This window comes from Xiphophorus maculatus, chromosome 15 (genome assembly GCF_002775205.1).
Source record: "Xiphophorus maculatus strain JP 163 A chromosome 15, X_maculatus-5.0-male, whole genome shotgun sequence".
NCBI classification, from domain to species: Eukaryota; Metazoa; Chordata; class Actinopteri; order Cyprinodontiformes; family Poeciliidae; genus Xiphophorus; species Xiphophorus maculatus.
The window spans coordinates 15,966,277-15,989,895 of NC_036457.1; the positions used below are offsets into that span (position 1 = coordinate 15,966,277).

At 40.6% G+C, this 23,619-nt stretch overlaps 1 protein-coding gene across 1 annotated transcript; it reads left to right on the top strand.

Annotated features, from left to right (window-relative positions):
- The first annotated feature begins 12,411 nt into the window (after nucleotides 1–12,411).
- LOC102220611 (E3 ubiquitin-protein ligase pellino homolog 2-like) lies at nucleotides 12,412–21,894 on the top strand. Its single transcript, XM_005805614.2, has 7 exons — nucleotides 12,412–13,555; nucleotides 17,914–18,043; nucleotides 18,356–18,457; nucleotides 18,925–19,122; nucleotides 19,190–19,375; nucleotides 19,453–19,658; nucleotides 20,595–21,894. The coding sequence occupies exons 1-7, from the start codon at nucleotides 13,476–13,478 to the stop codon at nucleotides 20,977–20,979; spliced, it is 1,287 nt and encodes a 428-aa protein (XP_005805671.1). The 5' UTR covers nucleotides 12,412–13,475; the 3' UTR covers nucleotides 20,980–21,894.
- Nucleotides 21,895–23,619: the final 1,725 nt, after the last annotated feature.

Consider the following 23,619-nt stretch of genomic DNA (forward strand, 5'->3'; position numbering starts at 1 on the left):
TTAACTAAATATATCTTTTTGCCATTCCGGACCTTGCGTCACAATTATTTGCCTACAGGCTACAAAGACGTACAACATGTAACCCGTCAACTGCAGTGTGAAAACAGAGTTGCCTGTTAAGAGTGAGGTCAGATACTAATTTTGCTTTGACATCATGACTGTCTGTGCTTTTTGTGAGAAAATGTCTTCGAAATGCATCATTTGTCCTTAAAGGTTTGGGGGAAAGTGCGACCTGCTTTCCAGCAGTGCATAGGAACAAGTGGAGGTGGGGGGGAGTATTATGTTTCTCTATGCATGTCACTGAGTTTGGGCGAAAAAAACATCCTGGTCACTTCAACACATTTTAACGCATCTCGTTAAATAGACTTGAACCAAAAGAACAGGAAGAAATGCTATTGTTATTATGACTTTTGATATAGCGCTCCACTTGATATATATATATATATATATATATATATATATATATATATATATATATATATGGTTGTCTGGGTTAAATGAGGCATGAAAACAGAAAAGAAAGGGGGTAATAAGTTAAAAAGGAAAGAGGAAGATAGTAGAGGAGAGACAGAAGGAGGAAGGAAACACCCTAGAAGTCTAGAAGTCTCCTTCTACACCTGCAGAAAAAGGTGGGGGAAACAGAACTGAGAAAACACAGTGACAAAAAAAACATTCCCAGGAGAGAACGTCAACAACCTCACTGAAAAGCACGTTGTACTAATTATTGCAAGATGTATTTTAGTGGCAACTGCAGCCCAAGATGGAGTACTGAATCCAAATCTCTATATGTCTTAAAGAAGCCGTTACAAACATAGCTTAGTTTCCAGTTTTCTGTTCTTTTCATAACGTTGAATGTAAGAACAATTGTGCATATTTAAATGAATAGATATCCTTATCCAACACAGAAATCAAGGTCTTTTTAAGTGTCTCTGATAAATCTCAACTCCTAATTTCTCTGCTGCTTATGTTCATAAGTGCAGCTAGCAAAGCTATAATTTAGGTTATTCGCATCATTTTATTGATCATATAATTTTAATTTTCCCTTTGCAATGTATGCACCTTACAAGACCTTTTTAAAACGGTGTTCATGTTCTAAAGAAAAGAACTGTTTCGATCTGCTCGGATATTTGCAGACGGCTCTCTGATTGGAAAGCAGAACTGCACTGAAAGCAGCTGAAACGCTTGTCGTTAAATCGAACAGCGTTCAAAGTAAAGCGTTACGTGTACAAAGTTAAGAGAACAGTTTTTCCTCCCGGATGGGTTATTACAGAGTCAAATTAAAACAGATTAAATATGCTAACGTTAGCCTAGCGTTCAGCAAACTGCTTTCCACAAGTCCGCGCCTTCCTAATTTACCTAACAAATGCTGGATTGCGTAGGCGTAGGAACCGGACGGGACGCGTAATATTGGCGCTCCTCTAGCCACAATGTTGTATTTCATCACAAGGAAATGAAACAGCAGCAAAATGAGCCTTTTTTGTTGTTGTTGTTGTTTAAAGTGTAACGTCAGTGTGAGCAATGGCCACACAACACTTGATCATACTGACCACTTAAAATAGCGAGGCTGTTGAAGAAAGGCGAAGAGACAGAGGAAGCTCTGGTGAGGTCTTCGATTAGTTTGTTGGTTATTAACCAGTTTTAATTTTTAAATAAACTAAACTATTTTATTGTGAGAAGAGCAGGTCAGGGAAGACATAGGTGGAGCTTCAGGATGTGAAGATCTAAAAGTTATATTAATTTTAGTAGAACCAGAAAGGAGAACAGGTGAGAACTGATGTCAGGTTGATTTTTCTTTTAACTTTTCAATACTTTTGTTGTTATTTCCACACTATTCATGAGGGTAATTGGTTAGGAGACAATAAGAAAAGGGCATAAGGGGAGGTTTTAAAATGAGTGAAAGCTTTTGCTGTATGGGCTGCACAGTAAATAGAGTTTAATGTATCCATCTGAAAATCGGTTGTTAGAATTCTCATTCTGTATGATAAAAACATACTTTTTACATTTAGTTAATGCACATTCTGATCCTGTAAATGACTGTAGTGTTGTAAATCCACGAATCCATGCAGGAACATCAGGCTGCAGAGAGTCAGAGTGAGGGAGAGACAGAAACACAAAACAGTAGATATTTTAATTTTAATTTGTGGCTGAAATGACAGGAGAAAAAAAAACAAACCCTTAGGCTTTATCGCAACAGTTTGTGTTTTTCAACCTTCTGAGAGCCATGGCTCATGTTTGACTGGAAAGTGAAAAATGAAGTTATTGAATGCAGGGCTGGAAGGTGAGACTGAGTTATCAGTGAGGAGCTACGGTGTCTGTTAGATGTGAAAAGCATAATTTTTAATTATATTTGTAGGGCAAACTGTTGCACTGATGTAGAGAGTTATTCAAGAACAAAGCTTATTTTTTTTAGATTTTATCTTTGTTGGTCAAACTACTGTACTGAGTTTAAAACTGCTGAGTCCCATCTTACTGGCTATTTTTTACTTTAGAAAGAGGCAGAATCAGTTCAATTGCCAGTCAACTTTTATCATTACATTTTTGACCAACAGTCAAATGTATTTTGACCAATAAAATATATCAGAATCTGGTAGCTAGCTTGTGTGTGCTGCCAGAGTATTTATCTTGCTAATTGTGAGGCAAATGATAAAGTGAGTGTTCATCCTGGAAGTCATTTTGCTCGATGAAAGACTGAAGCCATTTTGTTCAAAAGGAAATGGAAGAAGATGTATTTGGGGGAGTTTGTCACCTTGAGATGACAAACGCACATACAGGCCTGTCACAGTAATCCATAAATCAATTAATCACATGATGTTGATCTTTCAGATTGTGTTCTTGCATTATTATTTTGCCATTACCGTTATATCACCTAAAAATGGTCTCAAAACAGCAATATTATCATTTATCGCAATAACTTCTGGAACAATTTATCGTCCATCAAAATTTGCTATTGTGACAGGCCTACACACATATGATGTATAGTGTAGTTAATTTATTACCAGGGATGGCTTAGTTACTTTGAAAAAGTAACTTGATTACTCAATGAAAAATTCATTCATCATCAGCTAGAAAATGTCCATCTCTCTTTCCCTCCATCGTTTGCGTTTGTGTCGCTGGTGTTACACATGAAACGTAACTCGCCAAGAAAAAAGAAGAAAGCAACAATATGTGCTTACAAAAAAAAAAAAAGTACAAATATAGTAACACACAGTAACTTGGATACGTAACTTTAATCTGATTATTGGATCAGATTAAGTAGTAACGCGTTAAGTTATGCATTACAAGGGGTCAGATTAGAGTAATGCGTTGATGACACCATTGTTTGACATTCTGGCAGATATTTACGGATCTGTCCGGTTTTCGATATGTGTCCCCCCCCCAATGATAAACTTGTTCCTATGCCCTTTCTGGATTCTAACACTTTTGCAAAGTTTCAAAAAATGATGATTCGTCCTAAACCCCGCAGCACAAGCCGCTGATCATCAGCCAAACATTTGCTGTGTGGAATTCAATGAGCTACTTTGTACAGTTCTCTTTTCTCCTCGGCATCCTACCGCTTGTGTTTCTCGGGGCCTTTTAATCTAAAAATTTATTCCTTTGTCACTCGCTACAGGGCCAATAAAATTCCTCCGCATCGACATAATCGTTCTTTCCAGCAGATTCCGCTTAAAAGGACAAAAGCAGTGCTATTATTGGACGGGCCAGAGTGCTTCGGCTTCGCCGTCACAGTTGCAGCACAAAGGCCCCCCACCCCCCCCCCCCGCTTAAACGGCGTCCATTAAAGCAACACGCGGGGTGGCATTCAGCTAGCAGGGCACTTTTGAGAGCTCCTCCGAGTCTGTTGCACACTCCGTTTCCCTCTGCTGCGGACAATGTGCTAATAATTATAGGGAGCCCAGAGCCTGCGTTCGCCTTTTTGGAGGAAAGCTGTGCAATGGGAAGGCGATGTGCTTCTGCCGCAGGCGGCACCAAAGCAGCACCAACGATTTAGGCCACACAGTTGTAATTAATGGAGGCGGTGCATTAGCGGCAGTGTTCGCTGGATGAAATCCGTCTCATTTAATCTTTATTGAATGAAATGTATAATTAGACTCAGGCACAGAAAGCTGCAGAAGTATTTATACCCCTTTCTGTCATATTCAGGCCGCAAATTGCAATGTATTTTAGTGGGATTTTGTGTCGTCGACCAACACGGTGCTGCATAATGAGAACTGGAAGGAGAACGGTACATGGCCTTCTGAATGTTTCACCACTAAAAATGTTGCAATGTGGTGTGCATTTGTGTGCAACTGCTTTATTCTCATACCCATGAATACATTTCATCTTGTGGGAACTATTTCATTCGTCTGAGCATAAAAAGAGCACGTCAGAACCGCAAACCCGCCGAGGCCGTCCAACTAAATGACCAAATCGGACAAAGTTTAATGATCAGAGCACAAATCCGGAGGCCCACTTTGACTCTGGAGGAGCTGGAGAGAATCCACTTGCATTTTTTGACAAAAGGTACATGAGTAGCAAACAAGTGGAAGAGAAGCTCTGGTCAGAAAAGATCAGAACAGAACACACTAAACTCGGCATGACCCTGAACACATTGTACCGACGGCGAAACATGGTGTTGGCCCTATCATGCTGTGGGTAAAGCTGTTTAGAGTCGACGTGATGAAAGATGGCAATCTTAGAAGAGAAACCGACTAGAGGTCCACCTTCCTGTAAATCTCAAAAGACTTGCCATCGTAATTATGGCTAAAGTATTGACTCTAAGTTGACTCAAAGTGTGTAGCATTTTCCTTCTGCGTTAAAATTGCTCACACCATAAAAGCCCATTGAAATAAATGGAAGTATGTGACATTAACACGAGAAAATGTTAAAAATAATAATAATTAAAAAAAAGTTAAGAAATGCAAAGCACTGTGTTTCTTTTGTTTAAAAAAAAATGATCTCAGAAGCCAAGTGAAGAAGCTAAGATACCTCAGAAAAACCTAGCAGTAATGGTTACCTCTACCGATGCCTATCTTAAATAACAGGAAGCCGTGAGAGTTTTTAATTACGCCAAATCTTTTGTCTTCTGTAGACAAAGGCACGGTGGGGTGAATAAATGTTGAGTTGTGCTTTCGGTTGTGACAGGAACTGACATGTGCTGCAACCTTCCTGTGTGACACATGGCACACCACAGTGACAGATGGACAGACTGAGATAGCAAAAGGAAGAAGGCAATATCAATGAAAGAAAGAGGCTGGTTATTAAGGCCTGGGCCCGAAAGGACACAAGGCACTGGCTTTCTATAAGCAGAAAAAATTATATTGACCTGATTCCACACCATAATGTCAGTGAAACAACCAACTGTGCACCAGTACACTTTTGTTTTGAGAGAAGAAGAAATAAAACATGTCAGACTTAGGTAAAAAATTACAGTTTGCGTTCTGTGTAATTATTAATATATATACTGTCAAGATGTTAACAGACAAGGCAGGTTTATGTCTCTGGTTTCTGTTGTGTGTTATTTACATCCCTAAATAACACACAGCACAAAATCCCAAAATAACCCACCCCACACACTTCACACACACACACACACACGCACACACACACACAGAGCCTCCCCACTGGTTCTTACAAATGTCCCATCTGAAGAGCCATCTGCTTTAACGTGAAGTAACTCGGCAAAGCTCGGACCAGCAGCTGTGTGTGGGCGTGGGTGTGTGTGTGTGTGTGTGAGGTCTCAGTGCTTGGGTCATGTACATGTGCAGCAGGTTGTTAGCAGGTGCCTTATTAAAATTGTTTTAACAGTTGTAGTAGAGCTCAGCAGTGCAGGATTATAGGCCTTTTACACCTCGAGTTAAAAACCAAGACAGCGCACCACAGATTATTTTAATTAGGCGATAAAAATAGATCTCCTTGCATGTGTTCCTCTTTTCAAGAGGACACGCAAACTTGAACTGCTGCTTTTACACTCTGCCCTTTCCCCCCACCCCCCAAATACAAAGGTTAATCCTGTCACATGTTTATGAGCTTTATATTTGTGATTTCTGTCCACGAAAAGCTCTTATCTCCAGCTTCTCATGCTCTTCGGCTTTACGCTGAGATCTGTGAGTCTGCTGAAGCCGCTACGTGCAGCAAAGACCAGACGGTCATTTGCTACAACATTTGTTTATTTGGTGTAAAGTGACGAAACTTGCTTGCGTGTGCAATTAGACTGCTCCCCAGGGGGCAGGCTAAAATCACTAGCAGTGGCAGGTAGCAGAGCCGCGCCAGGATCCGCTACCGGAGAATTGGAGTATGCTGAGCCATCTGCGGCATCACGCCTGCTCATAAAATACATAGATACATAAAATACGGACACACCTAGCAGGCACACACACTACGGGCACAGTCGTTTGTTGCAGTTCAGGTTCGCTTGCGTTGCGCTTTAATGTCTCAAGTTCTGCTTTGTTGGTTGCCTTCAAGTTTTCAACACAAACAGGGGAGACAGTTTGTTTAATGACAGACGTACCTTTTCTTTGTTTGCCGCTGTCTCTATGGCAACAATGACAAAGAAACCAGCAGCAGATGGCTGGAGTGTACAAGTGATCTAAAATGACTGTTTTGACTCCCATCTTTTTTTTTTTCTTTTCGCCTTTCCCCCACCAAATATTCAGATGAAAACTTCAGTATACAATACAGACTAAATCCAAATGAAGAGACGTGTTTTATTTTTACCGGTGTCTACAGCTTGCAAGCAACATTACTATTATTTTTGGTCCACATTTGAATTTGATATGGTTTTAAAAAAAAAAAAAGTTTTTGTCTGCTTAACATTCAAAAGCACGTCAGTTTTTATAACCTGGTGTCAGTCGTCTGACATTCACAAAAGGGAGAAATAAACTGCATGAGAATAAGCAGCTCACTTGTGAGCATGGATAAAACCTATGCTTTCTCTGGATATGTGTTTCATACAAATAAAGTTATCTCTGAAATATCCATATGTGTGCTTATTTTCCAAAATTTCTAATAATACAATCTTGGCTGGCCAATCGTCCTGCTGTGGTAGCATAAATAATTCATCCCAAATGCTCAAAATAAGGCAAACAATCTAACCTGTGATTAGTTAATTTAATATGGCTTCTGGGTAAATTGGAGGATTTGACATAGCTGTTTCTTTCCGGTTTTGCTGCTTCCATCCCGTATTATTATGAGAAGTTATGCAGACAAGCTATGGTATGCAAGCTATGCATAATCACAACTGAGAAGCAGCCAATATATCATATTGTTGACATTGACTGATAAGGTTCTAATACTCTCACGCACATGTTTTGCAAAAAAACAAAATGCTGCATGGATGTTGAAAACTGAAGTACAATGCCAACCTGATTACCAACAGCAGCAGCAGCGATTCAATAGCTTCTTTGTCAAGACCACTGCGCCGGCCAAATATCAAGTCAGACAGAGGGCAGATGTTGCACACACAAATCATAGCACGGTACTAGAAACAACTGGTCCAGATGGAACTGTGCTGTGGACGTAGCCAAGGTTTTGTCACCATCCTTTGCAGGATCGGCCTCAACAACTGCAAAGCATAACTTCAATTTTAAAGAGGCTACACTCTCTTAAACACAAATCCAGAACTGTTTCTTGTTGCTGTTTTATACAGAACAAAGAGGGTTGCGCAGTTGCCATTATATTGCAGATCTGGATCCCCCATCAAGTGGTGCAATATATTCCCAAACGTGAATCATATGCCAGGCAAATTGTTGTTGGTATTTTGACTCTTGCTGGGAACCATCAAAACATCAATACCACCTACAGTCAGAAGAAACGTGCTAGCAAAATAAAGATATCGTTTTAAACCAAAATCTGACAAGGGTATGAAAAAGTTTGGGCTTAGCTATCAAGACTCACCACTGTTGCATTCCCCCACTTTGCACAGGAGTCCCAGAGGGCTCTGTTTCAGGCCCCGTGTTATACATTACCATAACTGCTGGATTGGAAACAATCCAGATTGAGTTATTTGGCCAAAAACATCCTGGGTCAGCGGCAAAGTGCCTAAGTTGATTTACCACATTTTGTGTCACTGTTTGCTGACTCAGCAAACTGCTCAAGCCCAAACAGGGTGTCAAAGTGACTAAATCAAATGTTAATCTTACCGAAGAGTGGCTTGAAAAGAATAACCAATAACCTGGGTTACTAGAAAAACATTGGTTGGGTTAAATTTGTTTTTTAAATTTATTATTTATTTTTATTTAATTTTGCACTAGAAGTTACCACCTCAAAATCTATCAATAGCACTTTTATTGATAGAGAAAAGTTAAATGTACTCCATACCTAACACTGCCGAAAGGTTTATGCTTTCCTCCAAAATGTAATTAAAAATTACATTAATACAACTGAAGCGTCTGCACAATGTATGAAATTGCAATTGGAATCTGTAATTTAATAACGTATTTCTAACAAATAATATACTGGAATCATCTTGCATGCTTTCCATATACATCTTGGGCTTTGACAGACTCAAACTGATCTTAAACACTTTATGTATATTTTAGTGGCTGAGATATTAAAACTCACATACATTGCCGGAGACCTTGTAGAGTAGTAAAGCAAGAAAACAATTATCTGATACCGTGCAGTCTTTTGGTTTTCTTCAGTGTTTACATCAACCTGCTGGCATTAAGATTATTATATATCATTTTCTTACTTCTTGCTACATCCTGGAAGAGGTCTTGAACGATTTGATTTGTTCTTTGTTTAGTTCAAAATGGTCGACTCCCTTTAGTCTCTTCTCAAATCAAACAAAACGCTGAATGATACGTCCAATCCATGGGTAGACAAAGTAACCCAGCAGGTTTTTGCGGGCACCCTCTTTGCACATTCGACTGTGTTCGTTCTCATCCCACAAAGACCATTACTGAGTTGTCGGAAAGCACAAAAGAAGCTGGGCTGATCAATGAAGGAAGCCAGCATGCCAACAGAGTGAAGGTCAAGAGGTTAAAAGACCTGAGCGTCAAAAACATCTCAGCCTTAAAGCAGAGTAAACATCTGATAATTGAGTTAAGGGGCAAATGAAATGTTCACTTGCCACTGAATATTGGCGCAGAAAAATTGGGGGTGGGGGCGTAAGAAATACGAAGTTTTATTTTCGGCTATTCATAAATAAATAATAATAAACAAAATCATTCAATAAAAAAAGCCCCTCAAACACAAAATTTCCTGAGAAGTCTGAGAAAAAAAAACAACTCTCTCAAGATCTGTTTATGTCCTTCTGCTGCAGCACCAGTGGGAGTATCCTCTGTCAGATCAGCATCCTGTTAAGGCGTGCAGCTCTGCAGCCGATAAGGGAAGGCACTGTAGAAAGGTGCAGAAGACTGCATTAAGGGCATTATCAGCTGTCCACTCTTAGAGACAAACGCACATCCCTGTGGGCTGCAGAAAAGACTCTGGATGCTACTGCCTCCCCATTAATCAGCTTGTCTAAACGTCGGCACCAAGGCAAACCTACCAGGGCCCAGCAGAGCATGTCCTGCGAAATAAGAAAAGAAAATCTCAAATCGTTACCTCAGAAAGCTTACCTTGTGGAGGAAACTTTTGTGCTCTTTATGTGTTTATCTACCGAGAGTGACGAGTGCCGCATTACAATAAGCAAAGGACTTATAAAATCACTATTTAAACGTGTCATTAATTTATCGAAACTGGATATTAAATACAGCAATGATTCAGCAAGTATAGAATTGATTATATGTGGGCGGTGCTTTCTTGGGAACTTATTAGCGATATTTCAAGCCAAACTAGAGATATAGAGGCTGAAGTTGCTATTTTTTAAGTAAATAACCAGAAGTTGAAATATTGTCCCAGAGTCCTAGCAGCCTTGGAGGAAACTGTCTTGACTTGCCGCCAACCAAAACGTCAGTGGGCGGGGTTTGACGGGTGAAGTTGACAGATTAAATTAATGCATGGTGTGCTTCATCACATGAAATAAGTTATTCAATCACGGAAAATAAAAGCCATGCATTTAATTGAGGCACACGTGATTAATTTTATATTTAACAAATTATTTCTGGATTCATTTCCAGCTTTAATGACACATTTAAGTAATTATTTCACAAGTTATTTGTTTGTTGCTATTCGGCACGCTTCCCTCTCCATATTTATCACTTACTGACCGACTTTTTATGATCATCTGTGACAGTAAGAATTGGTTCTGAACTAAATGCTTCACGAGCCAGTAAGTCCTTCCTACTGGTTTTCTGCTTTTGCCTTCTAAATATGCTCTTTAGCAAAAACAGGAAGTTTTGATGCGCAAAGCAAAGGGAAAATGTTCCTCTTGGGATTACTGCATAATCTTTCCATAGGGTCTGTCCAGCAGAGAGTCCATACATTCGTTCGGGTCATACTTTAAATTCCTGAGCTGAGAAGTGAAATAAACAACTCCAGCTGTCTAAATTGGATCCTTGTCCTTATGTCTGAACAATGTAGCTATAAACTTTTCATCATTTAAAAGCTTGGAAGATTGTTTGCTTCTTTGTGTTAAAACTCAGCCCCACACAGCCACGGAAAAGCAGACAGAGACTTTAAGGCAGAGTAACAGAGGGTGTGACCTTAATCCCACAGTGGGAAAGAAAGGAAGAAAGGCACACACACACACACGCGCGCACACACACACACACACACATCTGGCCTATCCAGTTTCTCCTTTGTATCTCATAGGAAAACTATGTTGGAGGTTAAACAAGTGATGAACCCAAAGCAGCTTGTGTAATCTACGTCTTTATACCCAAGAAGAAGTGAGTCATCATTAAAGGCGGACACTGTTTCTGCGGGAGGCTGTCATTCATAAAATAAGGGTGTGGACGCCTGTTTCATTTATTCTGAGACTCATTGATGAGTAATCACCCATTACCCAGGTACGCTACCTTTCACTTCTCTGATTAACACAGACATTTTCATAGACAAGTGCTTTACAGGGGCCAACATTACCACTTGCTGCAGAGGACTGTGCAGGGCATGCAAGCCTTTACATGTTACTTTTAATACCTCTGTTGCAGCTAAAGGCACCTCTACCCAGCTGGTGGACTGAAGAGATTTTGTTACTGAAACTTTGGATTCTATCCAAATAGTCTGTAGTCAAAGATGAACACTGGAGCCCTTAGAGGCAAAACACGGGACATACTCACAACAATAAAACTTTTCATATATAGTCTGTTGCAAAAAAAAAAAAATGTAATAAATAAATAAGAAACCAAGTCAAACCACGTGAACCTTCTCCAGTTTTTGCATTATTATACAACCACAAACTTATTTGTGAGAAGGCTTAAAGCTGGTTTGGTTATAAAATAACAAAAGCCACACGAGAGGCTTTGAACATCTCACACAGCATTGCTCAAAACACCAACTGTAATTTGAAAGTGCATGGCACAACTACAGACATACCAAGACATGGTATGAGAAAACTGCAGAACTCCTAAACTGACAAGTTGGTCAAGAAGGGCATTAATCCAAGCAGCAGTAAAGACGCCCACAGCAAGGAGGAGCTGAGGTACACAGCTCACATGAGAGAAAGTGTTGACAGGATAGTGTTGCACTCCACTCTGGCTCTTATTAAGATCTAAGGAGAGAAGAAGCCGAATTTACCTTGCTGTGAACCCCTCCAGTCAAGTTAAAGATTCAACGATCTGCACTGTACGTCTGTCGTTACTTTCTCCAGATTTGGACACAAGTAGTTCCAAAATTATGCGTGTAAACCAACAAAATGAATAGATTAGCGAATAAATAGCAACAATCAATCAATCAATCAAATTTTATTTGTATAGCACATTTCAGCAGCAAGGCATTTCAAAGTGCTTCACATCATTGCAAACACAGAATCAATGCAATATAGAATCAATCATTAAGTCAAGTTCCATCAATAAATTTGTAATTGATTACATTTCAAATACAATTCTAAACAGGTGGGTTTTCAGTTGAGATTTAAAAGAAGTCAGTGTTTCAGCTGTTTTACAGTTTTCTGGAAGTTTGTTCCAAATTTGTGGTGCAATCAATCATGCAAAAGAAAGGCATAAACAATTTTTAGATTCAAGAAGAAAAGGGACAACATTTTAAACGAACAGTTTCTAAAACCCATTGACTGAAATGTCAACTTGCACGAATATGCTAAATGTAAAAATAAAACTTTTACGTAAATGTCAGTTGTTACATCTAGCAAGTGAAAATAATGACTATATGCATAGTTAAATCAATAAGCATCAATATAAATGATAAAAACTAAATACTTCTTAACTTAAATGTTTAATGAGAAAATACAAAACCACAAATTAATAATAAAGAATTATGAATTTGTTTGTAATTACTTACACAAATGTTTTAAAATAATAAAACATGACAGCAACCAGAAACTGAAAACACAATCATTTTTAAATCAATTGCAGCAGCCAATCAAACCTTAAGAAATACTTAAGCGAAAAACACCAAAAAGTAGCCCTAAGTAGCTTACCAATTATTTACAGCAACAAGAACCAACTAATTTAATAGACTGGCCTGTTTATTTTTGCCTCTACACTGCCCTCGTGTGGTTACAACGTTATAGTTTACTACACTTTGTGACAAGAGTATGAGTGAAGTGAGTGTGTGTGGGGAGGAGGGAAAGAGATGACAGAGATTCAAAACCTCAAGCTGGCTTATGTTTGTGCTTCAGCTCCCATATGAAATACGGCGAAGAGGTTCTTTCTGGAGCCCGCTAATGCTCGCCCACATCTTGCCTCTGCCCGCAAAGAGACTCATTACGTCAGACTTTACAATGAACTACAACAATACTAGCGCTTTATGGCCGGACATTAAATTAGAAGGTGTATATCATCAGCTTAGAAACTGCAGAATCCATCAATATGCCTTGGGACACAAGCGCTTCCTGTGAATTTCCAAACGCCTCATTTTGTTCTGTCAGTGGGAGCCAGAGTCTCTCGATGGAAGAAACCATTTGGACTCATGAAGGTGGTGTTCGTTTTTCGGCTCGCTCGCTTTTTAAAATACCAACACGTCTTTTCTTTCATTCATACGAACTCATAGAATTTAACTACGCTGTATGAAATGCGGAATTAAAACAAGCGTATAGAACGACGGTTTATAAAACATTTAAAGCACATTGTGAATTCCTAACCCTCCTGAAAAAGTTGGTACGTCTTACACCCTGCCGTTAGCCGTTGTTGTACCCTATGCTACTGAACAGATTTACCGCGATACAAACTAGCTTCCCACTGGCCTTAACCGCCAGAAAAGATGCTTCTTCGCAGGATTAAAACGATAAAACAAACACCGGGACGTCTGTTAAAACTTTACCCAACTGTGCCCAAACTTTGATAAGACCACCAACCAAATATAGTTTCGAGTGTGTTAGCTTTGTTTTATTATCTCCTCACTATTCTTTCACCCCCCCGCCCCCCCCACTGGTCGAGGTTTTCTGCTTCTTTCTTTTCTTTTCTTGTTTTTCCTTTTCATTGGAGGAGTCCAGTCTGATGAATTCGCCGAAAAGGGACGGAGACGATGATGTGCCCGTTAAAGACCCGGTGAAATACGGAGAGCTGGTCATTTTGGGGTAAGTCCTTCTGTTAACGTTAACGGTTGAGGGGGTATAAACGCTCCAGCGGCAAATCATTTTAAACGCGTGGGAGCCCCGTTAACACGGTAATCCGTGATGCGACGTGTTAAATCCGGTTTTACTCGCAATATGTCGCTCTTAACATTGTTTTTCGACACCAGCTGTATTGTAGTAACATAGTTAGGCTCATTTATTACACATGCCCGTCGGTTCCGCCAATAGTCTGACAGCTTAATAGTGATACAAAGTAGGTTTAGCGAATAAACCGAGCAGCATTTATGAATAATATCCCAGCACTTCATATAAAAATACAGATTTCAGTGTAAATGATGCAAAATCTGCAGTTGCTTTACTACATGAGAAGGCTACTACGGTGGTAGCCGCTTATTCATCAATGGTTGTAGTGGGGGTGAGCAGGCTGAAAATCCCAATGATGTCATCCACTGCTGGATCCGTGACTGCCTAAAAGTAGGTCTGAGGAGCAAACCATTGTCAGACATATGCATGCACCTCACTTTTATATTTATATATATATATATATATATATATATATATATATATATATATATATATATATATATATATATATATATATATATATATATATATATTCATTTATTTATTGGGGTCTGGTTATTAAGAATTGATAAAAAAATCGTCTCAGTCTGATTCATGCCAGGGATGAAGGCGGAGGAGGTGAAGTAGGATGATGAAGAGGAAGTGGAGGAGGAGAAAAGCCCCTTTCCATCTCTAGCGCACACATGCATGCAGTGGGCAGGATGTGCTGATGACAGCCACCGGCTTCCACAGCAGCTCCAGCCCCTACAGCTGAACGCTGGTCTGCAGGGACCATAAATGCCACAACACACACACACACACACACACACACACACATATATATATATACACACACACACACAAATGCACCATCTTAACCAAACTCTGCTAATGCAGAGCTTCCTGTGTCTGCCAAAGATAAGTGACCTAATGGCCTATCTCTTCCTTCTCTTCGGATGAACATAGAGAGGAGGCTGTGGTTGCTCTCATCAGCATACCGATTAGTTGCCCCCGCCGCCGCCGCCGCCTTGTTATCTGTCTGTTTGAACAGAGCTCCCCTTTACATCCTTAAGATCAGGATGAGTAACAAGTGAGAGCCTTTTCCAGTTCTGCATCCCGTAATATAAAACCAGAGGGGGACAAATCAGGCTTTTGCTGACTGATACCGATTTCTGGCTGCCGTTAAGCTTCGACCTGTAAATTCTCAATTACTGTTCAAGAAGTTGCAGGATAATACTTTTTACTGAAATACCTACAATGGTTAACAAACACCAGTGGTGAGTTTACTCTGACGGTGCTGAACATAGAGTAACACAGCTCTGTTGGTCAGTTGCTGGCTTAAAGAATGGTGTTTCTCTTACCTACAAAAGGTAATTTAAGCATACTGAAAATGTTTCTAGTCACAAAAAACTATACCTCCACCAAGCCCTCTTATGAAGTAGCACTGTTATAAAACTAAAAACATATGATAATATATTTTTGTTTTTTAAAAATGTGAATACAATGAAACTGGTATTTATTTTCTCAAATTATGCTACTACGAGCATTTGAAATTGCTCAATTTCAGATCCTGTTATCTTTCATTCAGTGATTATGATCTGATTATGCCAGGAAAAGAAACATTCATAGAAGAATATAATAGAAGAGCCGGGTTCCCCCCAGTAAACCTGCTATTGTCAACCCACCGTGTTTTTGAGTTAAAAATGGTAAAAAAATTGACAGAAAATGTTAAAATGTCTCCAAGTAATAATTATGTGTTATTGGAATAAATTATTCCACCAACCTTTCAGTTTTCTTCAAAGCTGAAAAGTATTGAAGAGAATAGAAACAGGCTTTATTGTCTCTCAAAAAGGAAATTCAGTTGTAAAAATGTTCTTGAAGATTAACAATATACTATACAATATTACAACAGAAAATACTGTACGGTTATTAGACATAGCATAATGTTTTTACTAAATCGATCCTAAAATATGTTTTTGGTAGGACTTGTTGTCCCCCCACCCTTTAAAAATCAGATGAAATATGTTTAAACAAGCCTTTCTTTCTTCTGCTTCCTGTCTGATATCATTACTCCCAGGCCTGTTTTGTGCATGTGTGCTTTTACATGGATAAGGTCAGCCGCTGACGCTCACATGGCCTCTGCGGTTGATGCCTGCCTCACTGCGGTCCGTGTGCTCTGTGCAGTCTCATCCTGCCAACACTCGTTGCCTTTACTAGTCTCCGTACGATGCACCACGTCCAGCAGAGTTCGCCCACACTCGTCAGCATTTCAAACATCTGCCTCTGCGCGCGTTCTCGTCCACAACCCCGTGGTGCCTTCCGACCCAGTCCCCTCGCTCCCGGCCCTCCCGTTCTGCTGAGTGTCAACTTTGACGGAAGCAGGCTCCCGGTCTGTGGTGGCTTGGCCTTAACAAAAATAAACCCCGTGTTGAGGGGCAGAAGGAGTGAATATTTCATACGGTCTTTGCACATGCGTGTTGCGTGGTCATGGTCCACAGATGTACCATGAGGATCTGGATCTCCCTGTCTGGTGTTGTTTAGGATTTATGCTTCTGGTTCTGATTTTTCAAATTAGATTCTGGCTGCTTTTATGCCGTTTCTGTCCCATGTACTCCATTTCCTCTTGTCCATTTTCTCTAGATATTTTCTCTTACGATCTCTAATGTCCTGCCTTGTATCACATCTGTATCTTGTTACTCAGACCCCATTGAACTCTGTCCTTATGTGTCCTGTTTCATCCTGACCCAGATTAGTTTGAGCTGACTGGCCCGGACATGAAGACCTCAGGTTAACTTTGAGTCATGCTCCTTGATTTAAACAATGCTGCACTACTGGTGACTTGTTCGAAATGTCGTCTTGGTAAATTCACTTTGATTGGTCTGGTTAAAATTAGTTCAATTTGTAAAAGAAAAATAAGATGGATATAAGAAAGTTTTGGCTGTATTTACACTGATATGAGGAAATGTGTTTCTGTTTAGGTGGAGTTGTTTTTGATTCCTATACATATGATTAAATTATACTTTCACTAGAGCTTTAACTGCTTCAGCACTCATTGCTTCCTAACAGTACAAAAATATTCTCCCCATTTGAGCTTTTTCATATTTTTTCCAAAAACAAACAAACTTCTTTATATTGTTTTGGAATTTTATGTGACAAACCAACCAAAAAACAGTGGATAAATATTCAGTAAAAAGAAAGTGACACTTGAATTTCCAAATTTGTTACACATACAAGCACATAGTTTGGTATCCATTTGTATTCGACCCCCTGATTCAACATTTTGCTTTTTTTTCTTCTAGTTGTAATTGTTTTCACTTTATTCCTTAAAGTTAGATGGAAGGAAAACCATCTGTATACGATTTCAAAACATTTCCACAGACTGTAAGGTTTTTTTTTTTCTTTAACTAGGCCATTCTAACGCACAGGAATATGCTTTGACCTAAACCATTTCATTAAAACTCTGGTTGTAGGCTTAGTGTTGTTTTCCACATAGACAGTGAGCCTCTTTGCCAATCTCAAGTCCCTTGTAAACTCTGCTTTTTGTTGCTCTATCCAATAAAATACTGAAAATTGCGAAGAGGATGAATACCTTCCCAACGCTCGTATCTGTGGGCCAATATGGGCAGTTGATGAATCTTTTGACAGTCTTCTGGTGCGCTGTGTCTCTCCCTCCCCCCAAGGTTTTGATAATGACCAAATTCTGCTGATTGGCGAAAGTAGCATAGCGCGTTCTGTGTGAACCCAAATCGTAAAAATGATGTTTTACGCAGCTTAAAAACTGCAAGAATCGCTTTAGATTCGTCTGTACCAGCTCTCCAACAAAGTTTAATGTCACACGTGGTTTATATTCAAACAAATGTACTTTGTTCTGAAATATAACTTCAATACCGAGAATATAATAAACATTTTTTAGACAGTTGTAGTCAGGCAAAAGTAACAGAGTTAAAGTTTCAGTTAAAGCACATCTTGATGATTGCATTGGTTTCAGACGACTGCTCCGGCTGAATGACTCATTGCAACAGCTAGCTGTTTGTCTCATTTAATTAATTTCAAGGGAATAAAAGAACATACCTCCAAAGAGCTGCATGACGGCTCAAAGTTGGCAGCGTCACATACAAAGATGCAGTAAAACAAAAAAAAAACTTGTTTCATTTACAAATATGTTTGAAACTAAGCTATAATAGACCAGTGAACTGGCTAGGCTGTATGTTTGGCCTTTCTTGTGTCATTTAACACTACAGATCGCCTGAAAGAACAGCGATTTATGGCAATGTTCTGATTTCCTTGTCCGTCTCCAGGTACAATGGCTCTCTGCCGAGCGGAGACCGCGGGCGCAGAAAGAGCCGCTTCGCTCTTTACAGAAGGGCCAAGGCCAACGGCGTCAAACCCAGTGCTGTGCACATCCTCAACACGCCGCAGGACAGCAAGGTATGCGTGTTTGCACGCTAAAACGGCTTGTAAGTTTCCTGCCCTTGATCGTCTGTTGACCTTTGTTTGCCTGTCAGAGGCAGGATGTGAACTTGTGAAGAACGGCGTTTTTGTTCTCTGTCCCTTATGTCTTCCAACTTGGGTTTCTTGGGAACATACACAATAAAAGATTTACCATTATCTGGTCAAATTACAGTAGATTTTTTTATTTTATTCTTTTTTTACCAAACTGAAACTGTTCCTTTTGTTTTCAATGGTGAAAATAAAAGTTGTAGCGTGCTTATGCTGCTTGTTGCTGCTTTCATGTTGCAGGCGGTCCACAGCAGAGGGCAGCACAGCATCTCTTTCACACTGTCCCGTAACCAGACTGTGGTGGTGGAGTATTGCCATGACAACAGCACAGACATGTTCCAGGTAAAACACACAAAATAATCTTTAAGACACAGTTGCGTTTCTTTTTTAAAACATGCTCTTCCTGATACCTGCGTGATCATGTGCAGGTTTCGCCGCAAACGCTCTTCTGTAATGCAACATGAAACTAGGCAGATTATTTCAGTTCAAAGTTGCGACGATTAAGTGCTAAAAATAATTTTCAAAGAAAATCTATTTTTGTCTTAAAACTTAGGCTGTTTTTTTGTGTTTTGTTTTTGCTTTATTTCCTGTAAATGATAAACTGGATTTCCATTTCCTTTTTAATAATTAAAAACATAAACAATCATGGTTCAAATTCTCAGTAAACTTCAGAGACCTAGTTGGAAACTACAAAAGATTATTTATTAACTGATTCAGCAGTCATTTTTTAACATCAATAGTAACAAATTGTAGGTTTGGTTTATTTTAACACTATAACGAAACATGAGAGAATTTTGTTTCTCATGCAGATCGGACGGTCCACAGAAAGTCCCATTGACTTTGTGGTGACCGACACCTCCGGAGGGGGGACAGAAGGAGATGACCCTTCCATCGCTCCCAGCACCATCTCCCGCTTTGCCTGCAGAGTGGTGTGCGAGCGCAACCCGCCCTACACCGCACGCATTTACGCCGCAGGCTTTGACTCGTCTAAAAATATCTTTTTAGGGGTGAGTAACAATACTGCACGGAGGTGCTTTCTGTTTTTAAATGCTGACGCGGCGCTCTCATCACTAGGAGAAAGCAACCAAGTGGAAAAATCCTGACGGCCACATGGACGGCCTCACCACCAACGGGGTGCTGGTGATGCATCCGGAAGGTTTCCCGCAGGACCCCAAGCAGGGTCTGTGGAGGGAGATTTCTGTGTGCGGAGATGTCTATGCCCTCAGAGAAACGCGCTCTGGGCCCAATCGGGGCAAACTGGTGAGTCACCTCAGCGATGGTTTGCTCCGTAGATCTGGTTTGGGTCGAATTGTAGGCATATCCCTGTCTGTATGCAGGCAGAAGGGGAGAGCAGCGCACTGCGGGACGGCTCCCTGGTGGATCTTTGCGGCGCCACTCTGCTGTGGCGCACCGGGGAGGGACTGATGCGCGCTCCCACCCTGCGTCATCTGGAGGCCCTTCGTCAAGAACTGAACGCGTCCCGACCGCAGTGTCCTGTAGGCCTCAGCACGCTGGCCTTCCCAAGCTTACCACGCAGCCACAGGTGAGGCTGCCGTCACTTGATTTAGTGTTAAGAACTTTTATCAGGAGTTCATTATTGGATTTCCTGTTTGCAAAAGGCGACAGTATAAATTATTAACAGGATGTCCGTGCATCCTTAAAAAGTCTTAAATATATGTATCTGAAATCAAGGTTTTAAAATGTCTTAAATTCAATTTTTTTTTTTCCATTTTACCTTAAATATGTTAATCACAGGTCTTAAATTTTGTTGTGGCCGGATTATTTAATCTCACAAATACTATGTAGTTTGTTTTTTTTCTTGCCTGACTTTTTCTGTCAGGCAAAAGTTTGAGTGACTCGAGACGGCAGAGGCTGCAGGTAACTAGCAGCTAATACACCTTTGTTAGCTAGCTTACTTTTTGCGTTTATCATGGGAACGAGCAAGTTTTCACAAAATAAATATACACACATATGCATATTGTACATTTACCATGATACAGGTCCTAAGGTTTGTCGTGGTAAGACTATTTAATCTTAAACCCTATGTAGTTAGGTTTTGTTTCTTGCGTGACTTTTCTATTTGGAAAAAGTTTGAGTCACACCCAGAAATTGAGAACAGTGAGTTGTGTGGAACGAGGCGGTTGCGGCTACAGGTAGCCTTATGCTAATACACCTTTGCTAGTAAGCTAGCAAAAGTTTTGCGTTTATCATGGGTACAAGCTAAATTTTTGCAAAATGCACATCCTTAAAATGTCTTAAATGTATGTACTTACATATATATATATATACATAGTACATTTACAGCGATACAGGCCTTAATTTTCACTCATAATAGCCTCATAAGGTCTTAAAAAAGTCTTAAATTTGAGTTGATGAAACCTGCAGAGACCCTGATTAACACCAATTTTTACCAGTACTGCATTGTTACAAACATACAAGGAATTGCGTGACGTTACGTCGAGTTGATTTGTTGCCGCAGCCTTGAAGAGCGTCAGCCCTGGGTCTACCTCACATGCGGCCACGTCCACGGACGCCACGACTGGGGCCAGAGATCTGAGAGGGTGGAGGACCCCGGGGAGGGTGAGGGCTCCACCAAGCGCCGAGAATGCCCCCTGTGCAGAAGCGTGGGCCCCTACGTGCCGCTGTGGCTGGGCTCTGAGCCTGCCGTGTACGTGGACGCCGGAGCGCCCACTCACGCCTTCGTACCGTGTGGCCACGTCTGCTCGGAGAGGACAGCCAAATACTGGGCCGAGACCCCTCTGCCCCACGGGACACACGCATTCAGGCCAGTCTGCCCCTTCTGCTCCGCCGCCCTCGGTACCCCCGGCTGGATACGGCTCATCTTCCAGGGCCCCATCGACTAGCTGGACCTTCAGTAACCACCATCCCAACCACAGGAGTCTACTTGAGCCTCATTCTCGTGGCAAACGTCAATGAGTGATGAATCAATTCAGTGTTGAGCATGGCTGTCAGGGCAGCATATGCGTTCTGAGTGTTCGACCACGCTCTCGCAACGTTGTGTTACAGAATGTCAATCCGTCCCCTTGTTTATCCTTCAGAGCTTCAAGATCAGGAGGACACGACAGACTAATCAGTGCTAACAAGTAGATAGTGATTCTTCCAATCTAACAAAAACAGAGTGAGCTAATTTTTGTTACGCAGAACGTAAAGAGAATCTGTGGTGATGCTGCTTGAGCTTTTAAAAATCCCTCACTGTAAGATGACTCCGCCCCGTTGTACTGTAACTACACACTATCAGGTTCAAACATCCTTTTTAATTCTCTTCAGAGTGTGAAATGTTAAGTAGCTTTTTTGCACATACAAAACAAATGGCCTTGACTGTCTCTTTTCCAGCGTTAATTGCAGCTGTGTTCATTTAGTCCGCTAGCACGTCTCCATAAGTTGCCACATCCTGAAGATCCTTTTAACAGAAATGGTCTCAGCTTCACTGTGGCCGTAACTTTTACTTCCTTCAATTACTCTCATTATCTTCCCCAGTTTTTTATGTTAGCGCCTGAAACAGGAAGGCTTACCCCCTTTAACTACACTAAAATATGAACGTTCCAACTGATCCATTTAATTGCGCACTTTGTTCTCCTTTGTCTTCACCAATGCGTTTAGTGTTAAATCTATGCACAGATACTCCTGTAAACGAAACCCCTTGGTGATCTCTTAAGTGGCAGAGTGAGCATTACGTACGGCGCCTTTCAAAAGTATTCACACACGTTAAACTTTTTCACGTTTTGTCATTTTTAAAAAAAGGATTTTATGTGACAGACCAGCACAAAGTAAGGGATAATTGGGGAGTGGAAGAAAAATTATGAATGGTTCTGGTTAATTAATTAATTTTTTTTGCAAATCAAAATCTGAAAAGTGTGGTGTGCCTTTGTATTTACTCTGATAACCCCATATCTAAAGTCCAGTACCACCAAGCGCCGCCAGAAGTCATCTAATTGGTAAAAAGAGTTTAGATGAGAGAGTGGGTCGACTGCATATTTGTGTACACCACAAATCTGGCCTTTGTGGAAGAATGTTGAGAAGAAACTTTAGTTTGTGTTACTGTCAGAGTTGATGGAAGACGGTTGGAGCTAAAAACAGGTCAATTGCGGCCCAAAAAATATCAGGCGCTGCAGGGAAACTACTTTCAACATGCAGTCAGAGAGCAATTGGAATGGTTTAGGTCAGAGAATATGCATGTGTCTAAATGGCCGAGTCAAATTAGGCCTCAATCTTTGACATTATTTAAAAATTTAAGATCAGTTTTAAAAAGTTGAATGTGAAAAATGTAAGCGTAAAAGCGCTGCAGCTTTAAGTGGAGCAAATGGTGGTTTCACAAAGTATTCACACACAGAGGGGTTCAATACAAATTCATGTCACAGTTTTTTTTAAAGAAGTTTGGAAAAAACTACTTTGTGTAAAACCCCAACGAAGTGCAATGAAGCTCACGGTTGTAACCAGTTGTGAAAAAGTTAAAAGGATAGCAATACATTTGCGAGAAGCCGTACCGTAACCTCAGTTATGAAGCAGAATGAGGATAAACAAAGGCAGGGAATTAAAACTGGGTTCACTTCACTTCACAACTCTCCAAAGCAATAATAGCACTTGCATAGATAAGCTACGTGTTTTTTCTACGTCTAGCCAGGCGTTCGGTCGGCTGTTCCTGGAAGCTCGAGGGGAAGGAGAAATAAAAAAAGGGTTTTCCAGGTTCAGAGGTCAGCCAGAGGTGTGTTCAGTTCACCAGATTCTGTGCAGCGTCCTCGCCATCTTAAAGGAAGTCGACGTTTTCTGAACAGCTTCTATTCTGAACGCACCTCGGGTCGCTGAACTTCTTCTGACAGTGTGCGTGTTGGTGTGACGGAAGGGGCGGTGCGGTTTGTTCTTGTGTGACCTCAAAAAGAAAAAACTTTTGTTTCAAAGGGGGAAAAAGAAACTATTTTGTTAAGAAAAGGGGGAGGGCTTTATTTTGAGGGAAGCGGGAGGAATTCTTTTAGAGGTACAATGTTTAAAACAAACAAACAAAAAAAATCTAATAACTATTTTTCTATTCGCAGTGGGTCTAGTTAATTATTCCTACATGGTGTGAGCAAGTTGTGCCCAGCTGTAACTGTGCGGTAGATTAGGAGAGCCCGTGAATGAGAAGACATTACCAACACTGTGTCCACTTCCACACTGCTACCATGAAACATTGCCCAGACAATGAATGTAGCCAAATACTCGGGCTATGTTTAGCCTTCGCTGGTGCTCATACTGAATGGTCTATATTGTGATGCTATTTTTGTAACTGGATATTATGGTGTATCTTGGTGAACTAGCTCGAAAAGGTGTGGAAGACATGAAGAAGTCAGTTATACACGCTCACAAGGGAGCCGTGTCCAGCTCGCATGCGCTGGACAGTATTTACGCTACATGGACACTTATTCAGAAACGCTGCACGGTGGTTTGCGAATTCGTTACTCGCGCTGAGCAAGTATGTCACAATTAAGGTTGTCTTCCGAGTCAAAAAG

Bases quoted from the DNA above. Each gene is read 5' to 3' on its own strand.
- LOC102220611 (XM_005805614.2), top strand. From the start codon at position 13,476: ATGAATTCGCCGAAAAGGGACGGAGACGATGATGTGCCCGTTAAAGAC. The intron at 13,556-17,913 runs GTAAGTCCTTCT...GTCCGTCTCCAG, and splicing joins GGAGAGCTGGTCATTTTGGG to GTACAATGGCTCTCTGCCGA. The intron at 18,458-18,924 runs GTAAAACACACA...TTTCTCATGCAG, and splicing joins ACAGCACAGACATGTTCCAG to ATCGGACGGTCCACAGAAAG.